The 13,019-nt window shown below is 31.3% G+C and overlaps 2 protein-coding genes across 2 annotated transcripts; one reads left to right on the top strand and one right to left on the bottom strand.

The window, feature by feature from the left end:
- The first annotated feature begins 3,279 nt into the window (after positions 1-3,279).
- Positions 3,280-5,408, top strand: LOC102601737 (probable sodium-coupled neutral amino acid transporter 6). Its single transcript, XM_006353339.2, has 5 exons — positions 3,280-3,845; positions 4,046-4,186; positions 4,276-4,479; positions 4,566-5,037; positions 5,135-5,408. Exons 1-5 carry the CDS (start codon positions 3,470-3,472, stop codon positions 5,262-5,264), a joined length of 1,323 nt encoding a protein of 440 aa, XP_006353401.1. The 5' UTR covers positions 3,280-3,469; the 3' UTR covers positions 5,265-5,408.
- Positions 5,409-5,610: 202 nt separating this feature from the next.
- Positions 5,611-7,741, bottom strand: LOC102601405 (protein LURP-one-related 14). Its single transcript, XM_006353338.2, has 3 exons — positions 7,337-7,741; positions 6,553-6,774; positions 5,611-6,467 (listed from the first exon to the last, which is right to left on the bottom strand). Exons 1-3 carry the CDS (start codon positions 7,583-7,585, stop codon positions 6,333-6,335), a joined length of 606 nt encoding a protein of 201 aa, XP_006353400.1. The 5' UTR covers positions 7,586-7,741; the 3' UTR covers positions 5,611-6,332.
- Positions 7,742-13,019: the final 5,278 nt, after the last annotated feature.

Raw genomic sequence — 13,019 nt, 5'->3', positions numbered from 1 at the left:
ACTCTTTACTCTTTACTTTACTTGAAACTTGAGCCTTAAAACGAAATTTAAACGTTTAATAAAGACTCTTGAAAACTTTAAGAAACTTTGCTTTGACTTGCTTCTTAACTTCTAGACTTGACTCTTAACTTCTTTGACTTTGATCTTAACTTTCCTTGAATTGGATTATGGATTCAAGGCTCATGATCTCATGTTTATGGATGATTTCATGATGTTTAGATGTACCTTAGAGTGTTGGAATCAACTTAGAAACATAGGTACATTGCTAAGGAACAAGTATTAAAAGGTAGGGGACGAATGGGGAGAACTGGCATCCCTGGCGCTCTGAGAGGCGCGGGGCGCCAACCCTCAAACTTCAGAGGCTGGGCTGGGGCACGCTGGGTGGCGCGGCGCCCCAAGGGGTGGACTTCAGAGTCCCTTTTGGGGCGCGCTGGTTGGCGCGACGCCCCACCCTTTCCCCAGGTGAACCCCGACTTTTCTCCTTCGTTTTTCATCTCTAAACCCTCTAAACTTCTATGGTTCTTTCCCCAAACACTTAGGATCATTAATACCCTCAATACCCAATAGATTTAACTCAGAAAATAATCCGAAAACACCAATCAAATCCACACTAGGCATTCAACAATCAACCAACAAGAATTCAACAATGTTCTTCAAGAACTTCACTTTCTTAACATTCAAACAACTCCAAATCGCTGAATTGAAATAAGTTGGTGTGTGAGTGAACTAACCCAACACGAAAAGATCTCACATAACTTAATAGGGATCACCCCTGACGAATTCCACTCGCAAGCTTGGATGATCTTGGTGAATTCTTGCCTTCTTCTCCCGTTCTTTCTTTCTTTCTCTCTTCTCCAAGCCCTAATAGTATTCTAATTTTTTTCAAAACTGAATTAAGTTCTGCTTTTACCCCAATAAATCCCTAAAAATGAATTAGGAAATAAATTAGAGAAAAGACTACTTTGCCCTTCCCTAAATCCGGATTGGGACTTTCCTCAATCCAACAGCCCAACTTCTGAAAGACATATCTTACTCATACGATGTCGAAATCGCGCAAACTTGGCGGCATTGGAAAGATCTCTCCAAGGGCTTTCCAACTATATCAACAACTGCTCCTAACTCATCCTGATCTAGGAGTTATGGCCGTTTGAAAATGGCCAAAACTCACTTTCTTAACTTGGACAATTTTCCAGATTTCCTTCTTCTTTCCAAAATCATTATTTTCAGATTTTAAACTCTTTCTAGTCGTATCTAGGTTCCAGATGTTACATAGCTCTTTATATTCTAAGAGATAAATCTTACATCAAAACTTAATCGGTAAAGAAACTTTCAACTCAACTTTGTGCTGGGAGTTTTTAGTGACCTTAATTGATATCCAAAATCATTACCACACTAAAGAATTTACCTTTACATATATGAGCAATTTAAGAATAACCCGATAAGACTTTATATGCAAATAAAGAATAGTTCGGGCATTAGCTTAGAAATTTTCGAGGTGTTACATGCAACTTTTTATAAATTTGTATCAATGTATTCAAGTCTAATAGTTATTTTTTTTACACTTATATCAAGTATTTGAGTGTATTTTTGTTCACTATTATATATTTTTTATCAATGTATTTAAGTATTTCTAGTGTATTCATCATTAGAATGCATTTATATCAATGTTGTACCAATGTATTCAAGTGAAAAAAGTCTATAACACAACAATGAAAAATTGTATCAATGTCGTACAAATAATAGTTAGTGATACAACAAATTCTGTAGTGCAATTCCCTTTTTAAAAAGATACTGTTGCACAATTAATGCACTGCATTAAATATATTTATCTTCGGAGAAACTATCTAAACATAAAATATGTATATTAGAATACAATCACCAAACATGATGAATACATTTTGATACAGTTGGATAGTCAATTAAAAGTTAGTTACGAATTGTAATTATCTTAATTATAGTTATTGGACCTTATGAACCCCTAAACTATAATCATTTCTGTCATTAAAAAACAAGTAAGGTTGTGTAAATTAAATTCTACTTGAAACTTGTGGATAAAATATGTAGATATTTATGTAATTATAAATTATCTTATGAAGGATAAAATGAAATTTTTTAAATGAAATTGTTATTAAATATATAAATATGTTATTCTTTCTAGAATCGACTAAAAAATGTCATATAGAAATGAAGACAGCAAGATGTTTAAAGTAAAAGTGCCAAATGGCTTAAATAAAATGTAAGCTAGCTGATACGTACGGAAAACCTAACGTATTAACTGTAAATTGATAATTGAAATTTCTTTTTTCTTGCAAAAATGTACTCCTTTCGTTTCAAAAAGACTGGTCTAGTTGGACTTGACACAGAGTTTAAAAAAGTAAAGAAAACTTTTAAATCTTGTGGTTCTAAATTAAAGTTATGTCAAATGTATAAAATTGCCTTTTAATTTTGTGACCTTAAACATGTCACGTGAAAAGCTGAAATTAAAATATTATAAAAAAAAAAGAGGTCATTTTTTTTTAAAATAGACTAAAAAGGAAATAAGGACATTTTTTTTTAAAGAGAGTAATACGTTACACAATATTTTGTACACTTGATAAATAGCTTAATGAAACGTACGGAAACTAAAATCTCCTAATCCCGTCAAGTCAGAAATAGGACACCTAGCTAGTATTGGATAATTCTGGAAGAACATTGTGTATGACCTGTCCCAATGAAAATGAATTTTACATAAATCATGCTCTTTATTATTCAACACAATAGCTAGTTCTAGAGATGTCTTTTGATTCCAAAGACATGTGCAAAAGCTAAAAAGAGAACCACATAAGCATATAAAATTAAGGTCTTATCATATCATGAATCAAATGGATAGAATAAGAGTCCCTTTCAATGAGTTAAATTTTAATTAACAATTTTTGGCTTATTTTCATTATTTCAACATAAAATTAAATGCTTAAATATACCTTTTATTTTATCAAAACACTATCCAAATGTTTAAAATTATTTTAAATTTAAAACACTTCAAATAAATCAATTCAACAAGCTCTTAGGTTGTTTGAATTGACTTATTTAAGGTACTTAAATAAAAAAGCTTTTAAATACTTTTGATAAAATTTAAAAATATTTTAAAATCAAAATAACAAAAATAAAAGCAATAAGTCCGTCCAAACAGGTTGTAAGTGATATGAGCTAAGTCACATCATATGGAATCATGTTGTTTGTTGATTATTGGCCTAAACCAATTTTAAAAAGCAGCAATACTCTTAGGAGGCGTACAGACCATGAAATTCCATTCAATCTCATAATACTATAAAGTTTAACAGTATTAAGTGAGGTCATTTGTCCCTTATTGTTTCCTTGTAACATTTAAATATCTCTCAACCGTCACTTTTGCCGCCTGCCTCATCTCCGGCCATAGACTAGCTTAATTATTTGTCAAATTGTAGCAGTTTTCGCGATTCAATCTCCGGGGATGGATCCAGTCAGGACTGGTACCAGCGCCGAGGTCCCACTGCTTTCGAATCAGAACTCTCGGACGAGGGAGAACCGGTGGGTGATATGGAGGGCGGTGTTCAATGTGTCGACTACTATAATTGGTGCAGGAATTATGTCAATCCCAGCAACTTTAAAGGTCCTAGGTGTTGTTCCCGCATTCGTGTTGATTGTTCTGGTAGCTTTGTTAGTAGACATAACGGTAAATTTCATGTTGAGGGCCACCTATGCTGGTCAGTCCACGACGTACGCTGGATTGATGAAAGAGAACTTTGGAAAGATCGGTTCTTTGGCAGTGCAAGTTTGTGTAATGATTACTACTCTTGGTTGCTTGATCATGTATCTCATTATTATTGGTAAGTTTCATTCTTTAATGTCTCTTACGTGATCAAGGGATGAACAGTTGGTCTTGTTATATGGACTTGGACAACCCTCACCTTATTAGCTAGCTTTTGGGGTTGAGTTAGTCCCAAGATCCATCTTCACATCGTATCAAGACTTGGATGTATGACAACAGTCCTAATTTTTCTTATTTTTTGTTAATTTCTATGATCAGGAGACGTTTTTTCTGGAAAAGGAGAACACCTTGGTGTCCTTCAAGAATGGTTTGGGATTCATTGGTGGAATTCTCGTTATCTATCGATCCTACTCACTGTCTTGCTTGTTGTGCTTCCTCTGGTCCTATACCGCCGAGTAGGTCAGTTCATTCTGTCCTCTTTTCTTGGAGTTACTTCAAGAGTTAAAATGTTCACTAATAGTTCATGTTTATATGGCTTGTGATTGCAGAATCATTATGGCTCAGTTCAGCAATCGCAATTATCCTAGCAGTTGTATTTGTTGGTATATGTTCTGTAATGGCAATCATTGCAATCGTAAAAGGGCAAATAGTAAGGCCAAGAATGCTACCGGAGTTGAATAGTACTTCTTCCTTCTTTAATCTCTTCACTGCCATCCCAGTCATTGTAACAGCTTTTGCATTTCACTTCAATGGTAAAAGCTACATAGATTCGATACTTGATCATTTCGTGGTCTTGATGTTAACTTTACTGACATGCAACATAAAAACTTGAATGCAGTCCATCCTATTGAAATTGAGCTGGGGATACCTGGAGCTATGACTAGTGCTGTCAAAATTTCACTAGTAGTTTGTTCAGTCATCTATTTCTCAATTGGAATTTTTGGCTACCTTCTATTTGGAGATTCAATCAATGCAGATATACTTGTAAATTTTGATACGTCGTCCTCTGGTGCTATAGCAATCAGTCCCATTCTAAATGATATCGTTCGTTTGAGCTATGCACTTCACCTAATGTTGGTATTTCCTCTCTTAAATTACTCCCTGAGAGCCAACATCGATGAACTCATATTCCCTAAGAAGGAATTACTAGCAACTGACACCAAAAGATTCATGTTTCTTACACTGATCTTGTTAGCCTTATCATATATAGTAGCCATAGCTATACCATCGGTATGGTACATTTACCAGTTCATGGGATCAACTTCAAATGTTTGTCTTGCCTTCATATTTCCAGGTGCAATTGCTCTAAGGTCTCTGTCTTTCTTCCCCTCAACTTTTTAACTAATTAATCTGAAAGATTTTCTTTCTTCTGTTTTTATGCTGAACGTTTTGTTTCTTATTTGGCAGAGATGTCCATGGTTTATCTTCAAGAAAAGACAAGATCATCGCGGTAGTCATGATTGTTCTAGCTGTTGTGACGAGTGCTATAACTATCGCTGCCAACATCTACAATATGATTATTGGAAAAAGTTCATAAATTTATGCCATGAATCTCAATTAGACCTTTTGAATTTTCAATTTGTATTTGTGTTTTGTTGTGCAATATTTGCTAGTTCCAATAATATCGTTGTGAATACAGAATTTAGCCATATTCCTAAATCAATTGGACCAGAAAATTGACAATACTTCTTGAAGCAACGAGAGTGAGAACTACATATTCTGTGTTAATCCCACAAAGTAGGGCGTGGGGAAGGTAAAATGTATGCAGATCTTACCTCTAAGGTACAAAGGTTGTTTTCTATAGACTCTCAGCTCAAGATAAAACAACACAAAGTAGTATAGAAAAAGAAATAACGGAAATGAAGACAGTCATGACAAATATATACTATAGACAACTTGACAAATCATTATAAACCGTAGTAGTCATGACAAGATACAATGATAATCGAAGTGTAAGAAACCCACAAATAATAACCAAACTCAAAGGACAAGAAACTTCAAGAATATACAACTAATAAGACGGCTGGCTAATAGTAAAGAATAATAAGCGAGACAACACTCAACTATCAAACTTCCTACTTTAATATGTGTCCTCCGTGACCTCTTGTCTACGGTCATGTCATCAGCTAGTTGAAGCTGCATCATGTCATATTTAATCACCTCTCTCATTTACTTCTTCGGCCTACCTGTACTTCTGTTGAAACAATCCATAGTCAGCCCTCACACACCTTTGCACAAGAGTATCCGCGCATATCCTCTGCACATGCTTAAACCATCTCAATCTCGTTTCCCGCATCTTGTCCTCTATCGAGACCACTCCTCTCTTGTCCCGGATATCTTAATTCTTAATATCTCTTAGTATACCAGAGCTTGAATATGATCAATGACTGCCTAACTTATGATAAGGAAGAAAGAAGAACTCACAATTGGATGAACTTCAACCAAATTAAGTAGAATCCCAATAAGAAAAGCCTACCTATTTATTTATTAACATCATAAAAGGCTAAATTACTCCCTTTATAAGTATATGATGTGAGTTTTTACACACTTGTACATACATTAAAGTGAAAAGAGGCCAAGAAACCTGCCAATTGACATAGTGTATCTATGATTCCCCGTATATTTCATTATATACTATCAATATTGAGACGATAAACGCATAATCCACACCAGGATAAACTCTTACTTCAAAATTTTCTCTTCCTTTGAAGAAACTTCCAAGTTTGAATCTCTCTTTGACCTGCATAATTGAAAGAATTATTTATTCGTATACACTTTGAAAGACACTCAAACAGGGATTTGAAGTTTAATAATTAGTTAAGTACCTCAGCAATCAAAGTATCCCCTTTATAAACTTTGAAAGATTGATTGGTGAAAGATCCCTTTACATGGAAATCACATATCTCTCCATTGATATTGCTAGCCAAGAACACATCAAGTTGCATTTTCATTTGAAATGTGCTTGATCTTTTAATTGTGTAGAGCAGATCATTTATGTCTGAACTCTCAGCACGATAAACTTTCCACGTATTACGCCATGAAAGTGTCTGCACTCAAATATTTAACAAACCACATCACTCTTAAGTTCATAATATATGCATTCTTTGAGTTACTTTGATGCTTCTAAATCATTTTACACAGAAGAATAAAACTCCGTGGTCGGCACTCAAAGTGTGGCCTAACAGTCAATAAAGAGGGTGAAAATCATAGGAACTGCTAAATCATCAACTAAATTTCTGTGGTGAATATACCACAAATTATAGACGCAGATATCTCACAAGCACCAACAAATTCTTAATTGGTGAGCAGAGTTATTGGATACTTGTGCTGGTGAAGCATAGGTCGATCGAGATGAGCTCAAGCAGGGCGGAGTAGCTATGTTATAGTCAATTGGACACCCTTCCTTGGAAAATAATGTTAATGATTAACGAAGTGATTAAATAACATATTCTGGACAATCTTGACATAATAAGGTGTTATAGCCAAGTTTTTCCCCGTTTTATTTTATGGACACATTCCATGAAATTCCTGACTCCGCCACTGTGCTCAAGTGAGCCTAAACCATATCAACTAAGAATGAAAACTAAAAAGAGAGAATATGTTTGATACCTTTTCGCGCAGAGTAAGGAGAGGTAAACCATCAGGATGAGCAATGATTCTTTTCTTCTTCCTGAGATGCCAAACTTTTCCATCACCTTGGAGAAGAGAGATTCCAGTATCATCCAAGACATCGATATTTAGTTGTGAGAGTCCAAGGATCTTCTTCTTCACAGTTAAGTTCACAAGATAAGGAAAACAGAAGCCATCCCCAACAATAGGAAGCAGGGGAACTTCAAAATTTATCTCTGGTTTAAACATATATGTAAACACTACTTACTGAACATTAATTGACAAAAACTAGCTATGACTTGCCTTATATTGGTTCACAAGAGATTGCCAAAAGGCAAAAGTTAATTGTGTTGAAAAAGTAATACTAACAAAAGAAGATGAGATTGCTCTGTCACAGAAACTTCCCTTCGTTTTCCTATATATTGACCGTTGAAATTTTCATTTTAAAATACAAGGCCCATTGATTGCTATTTTATTTTTTAAACAATTTAAATGTATAGAGATCAGTCGGACGGTGGATCTTGGTCAGCATGAATTTAGCTTTTAATTTGTACTTTCATTAAGCATCCTATCATAATTCATAGATATTCACTTACTTTTACGTAAAAAAGTCTAAGCATTCACATTTGATATAAATAGAGCATGAAAATAGCGACTCTACGTGGAAAATATGTAGCTTTACACTTTTAAAAAACATAAAAGAATACTCATTAAAAAAAAAAGTTTTTACAAACATTTTCACAGAAGATATTCACCCGTGGTTAATAAACAAGGGATACACTATGGAAACTAGGGTTCTAATTCAGACAAAAAAAATTATGCTGATATATTTTGGATTTTGAGATTCAAATAAGTTTATTTTTATCGTAAATTTTTTGTATATTTTTTAAATATTTTTGATTCAATTATTGTGACTTATATTATTTTTTACATAGTTTACAAATATATAAATTTTATTTCAAAAAAATTGAAGATTTCGCAAATTCTCGATCAAACTTAAACTGTTTGACTCTCAAAAAATAAAATGTATCACATAAATTAGGACATAAAGAGTAATTAATTTCATTTATCTACTTAAGTCAGAAATTTTAATTGTTCAGTTGATTGATTGTTTATGTTATTAAGAAAGGTTGTTTAATTTTCTGCCCATTTTCCTACTCCTTATCCACAATTTTTTTTTTTTTTTTAAAAAATAATCTTAATAGACAAAATTACTTATACTTGATAGTATATTCTTTGTTAATGAAAAATATCACGGCCCAAGTCAAATAATTAAAATGCGGGAAAGTTGTCTAAACACCACTCTAAAAATGAATTACTCTCTCTAGTTCAATAGTATAAAATGAATTACTATATGGTTCAAAATGGATAAAAAATTTTAAAGTTTAAGAATATATTAATTATTTTTTCAAGAATTATCTTTCTTTTTTATGGAGTTTTCAACTACTTCTAAATCTCAAATTATATCTTTACTTTTAAGAAAAGTTCAAATAAAAATTTAAAAATGAATAACATTAGTAATAAATTATCTTTAAATTAATGATTTTAAATATTTTGGTGCGTCACAACTCACACCTGACAAATCATTTATATTGAATTTGAGGGAGAAATTATTGTACTCATATGAATTCATATACTCCCTTAGTTCCTATTTATTTGTTATTTTTTACTTGACACACCTATTAATAAAATAATAATTAATATAATAAATTTAATATTTTATTTCTATTAATTGATAGAATTTCAAAATTAATTTACTCATTAAAGAGATTCTTACATTTTTCAAAAATATTAACTCTTTAAATAAATTATGAATATAATAGATAAAAAAATATTATTTTTTTATTGTCAAAAAATGACAAATAAAAAAGAATAAATAAAAAATTAAATTTAGACAAGTAAAAAGGGATAGAGGGAGTAACAAGTTCACTTAACGTCAAAATGACCCATGTGCGTTGCAAATGAAAAGGAAAAGGGGAAGAAAATCAAGAAAAAATTCTCGAGACACCGAAACAAGGCAACGGCTACAGATATGTGGTACATGAATCATGAAAAAGTTCAATTGTTTTATTATATTCCTTCTGACTAATATTGGTTGATCATTTTATTAAAAATAATTATTTTATATTAATTGTCTATCTTATTTAATTAAAAAAAATATCAATTAATTTTTATATTACCCTTTGTAATTAATTTTTTTTTGGAAAATATTCACATTTATTTATAAAATTCTCAAAAAAAAATTTAAGAGACGAATTTAAAAAATTATCTTTTTATTTATAATTTCTTAATTTACGGTAAAAAGTACATTAACTATTGAAGTTGATTTTGATCATATTTGTTTGATGAGGAGAGGAAGGAGAAGGATCACAATGGATTTGAAAGTTTTCTATCATATGCTAGAAAATGAAATCAAATTAAGGAACAATATAGCCAAAAGTCCTTGCATCAGTGGCTAAGTGGACAAAACCACCCCTATCAAAAAAAAAAGATGGTTTATATTGAAGAGCTCCATTGAAAATTTAGAGGACCAGTTTTTTGAATTAAAGAGAGTATTGAAAAATAATGTAGATCCAACTACCCTATTTATTGCTAAAGGTGGGGTGCATAAGCAAAACAATTTTTTTACCACCACCAACAGATGTGGTATGGTGAATAAGACTACTTTTTCCTTAATTAAAAATTTAGTAAAAAAATCTTAATATAAAAAGCGTTTTTCCCTAAATGGAACCTTATCGTGAAAGAAAATTTCTACTCAGTTCTGTGACTATTGTCTAACGACTACAAGTTAGAGATGATTATTTTAAATTGATGCAATAAGAGTTCTGTCTCATGAAGGGTCATACTACGAAAAAATGTAATAAAATTATAGAATATCCATTAGGTTTAATTAGTAACATATCTCAATCAGACGATCATGTTCCACTTCAGCAAGGCAATAATTCTTAACATGACCTGATCAATATAATCAAATTTTATAAATGTTGAATCATACAACACATGAAGAAGCTAGCTAGTACTAAGTACTAACATGACAGGTAATGCTTTATATACTAATAAATACATTTTATAAATGGATCATTAATATATGAGCAATCCATCACACCATTGATAATGAAATTTGACAAATAAAAGTAGATAATGCTGGATTAGTATAAACGCAAATAGGAAATTCTACTAAGATATCACTAAGGGGAATTAGTCAATTACTCAAAAGGAGATGAACTGATTAGATATATTTCATGTGTACCAACATTCAAATTCAATGTCTTATCTGTTTAGATAGCACCTACCCAATCTATATCACGCTTTTTTATGGGATAAAAGCAATCAATGATAAAATACAGTAAACCAACTAGGTTGAGGTCGAATTTCACAAAGAGCGTATTACAGTTCTTTTATAATTAATTTGATGTTGAGATTTAAATCAATCACTATTATTGGAAAATTGAGGGATTTTATGAGAAACTACTAACTATTTTTAATTACTTGGATTGTATCAATAAGAAAGACGAACTAGGTTTACCGTTTTTAGATATCGAAACTCAATTAATACTATACTATCAATTCATTCAGGTATATTCAATATGCAAAACTGGCGGATTCATGTCTCGTAAAACCTCTTGACTCAATTAAGAGAATATTACTCTAAGTCCTTTCTCGACACTTGATTGTCAAATTAATTTTTCCATTCATCAAAATCTCAAGTAAATTATCCTCACTTGAGTCCAAGTTATTAGATGGTGGTTGGTAGCATCTAATCACTATTAGTGATCATTTTTCTAAATCTTAACTTCTTTGATCAAACAATCAGAATACATACAAGTTCTTTAATATTGTCAACCATTAAAGAAAACATTAATTGTGAAAGGAACATAATACACAATGACCACTCCTTCATGAAAAGATATTTATTGTAAAGAATCCATGATCATCATCCCTACTCTAAGTTTCATAACTTTAGTTATGAGTTTAGCTACTCATAACTATCTATAGATAATACTCCCTCCCTTCCATATTATAAGTCACCCCTTTCTATAGGATGAAATCCAGGTTCCACCCCAATGGCAATAATTGATAAAAATAATATGCGTATCTGATCCTTGTACGTCCTACATAGATATAACCAATGATGTTCTAGTAAATTGATGTGGTTGGTCAGATTTCTAATCGGGTATTAGTCAAAATAATTAACAACAATTATTGTTCACTACCTAATTGCCCAATCAATCTACTATTTCCAATGTTTACATGTTAGTTTGTTTGCATGAACAAGAAAAGAAAAGAACAGACAAGTTGCTTTTTTCCTTTTCTAGGTGGGGCTAGCTAGGAAGCTAGGGAGAGAAAGAGCTGCTTAAAAAAATACTACTCCCTCCATCTCATATTATAAGTCACTCCTTTTAAAAATAGTTGGACCACAATATATGTCATTTTATAAAATTTATGCATAAATTACCATATTTTACCCATTATACCCTTGATTGATTAATTAATTAATTAATTTTGAAATGTATTTACTTTGACTAACCTAGAAAATCTACAAGTAATTAATTTCATTGGGAGAGTACTTCATTCATTAATTAACTACTTTCTTTATTCACTACTTATTCTATAAATTTTATTTTGAAAAAAAATTCAAAAATAATCTTGAAAGTTGAAGCTTCAACAAATTTTATGAAGGAAGATGACATTTCAAAAAGTTCAAAGGATGTAAAAATAGAAGACTCAACCAAAACATGTGAAGGCCAAATTGAGAAAAAATCAAGATCCAATTAAAGGAGTTATGCACAATTTAAATGAAAAAAATGATTTGTCGAACTAGAACTAAAATTCATTTGTCGTCTAATTTCATTATCAATAACATCAGATTCAACAGGAAAATTTAGATCAATTTGAAGTAATGAAATTTGAATATTTTGTGATGTTGCCATGTTTGCTTTAAGAATTTCTATATAAAAATATAAAAAAATAATTTTACACAAAATATATAGGAAAATTGAGGTGGAAAAAACTTGATTTTTAAAATTTTTTGTTTCAATTGATGAAAAAATTTGGCTCCAAAAAAGTAAAATTTAAATAGTCATCCAAATGCATTTATATTTTTGAAATCTAACATTTCATCATTTATTACAAAGTTGTCATAAGCAAACATTAAATAAGGGAATAAAAGTAAAATTACCTTATTTCTTAATGCAAGTGAAAATGGAAAAGGTGACTTATAATATAGGACGGAGGGAGTACTCTCTCCATTCATTTTTACTTGTCATTGTTTGACTTGACACATCCATTAAGAAAACAATTATTGATATAGGTATTTTATCACACTATCCCTATTAAATGATGTTTAGTATTAGGTCTTGGAGAATAAGTACTTAATACTGATGGTAAAAAATAGAAATAAATAATTGTTTTTTCTTAATATGTCAAAAAAGGACAAGTAAGAATCAAATTCTATTTTAGGAATAAGTGACAATTAAAAGTGAACGGAGGGAGTAACTATAATAAATGAAACTACTAGAGAAAATGAATGTAGAAGAGAATAATAAGAACCTCTGATTAATGCAGATTGCAGGTCTTGTAAGAGAATCTTGTTCGTTCCACAATAATGTACTAAAATTATAAAGAAAATCTTAAAAACTAAGAACAATAAATTCTAAATGACTAAATAGTAATCATCTACTAA

This window comes from Solanum tuberosum, unplaced genomic scaffold (assembly GCF_000226075.1).
Source record: "Solanum tuberosum cultivar DM 1-3 516 R44 unplaced genomic scaffold, SolTub_3.0 scf00156, whole genome shotgun sequence".
Taxonomy (NCBI): Eukaryota; Viridiplantae; Streptophyta; class Magnoliopsida; order Solanales; family Solanaceae; genus Solanum; species Solanum tuberosum.
The sequence above is the reverse complement of the archived record's forward strand: the minus strand, read 5'-3'. Positions and strand labels throughout refer to the sequence as shown.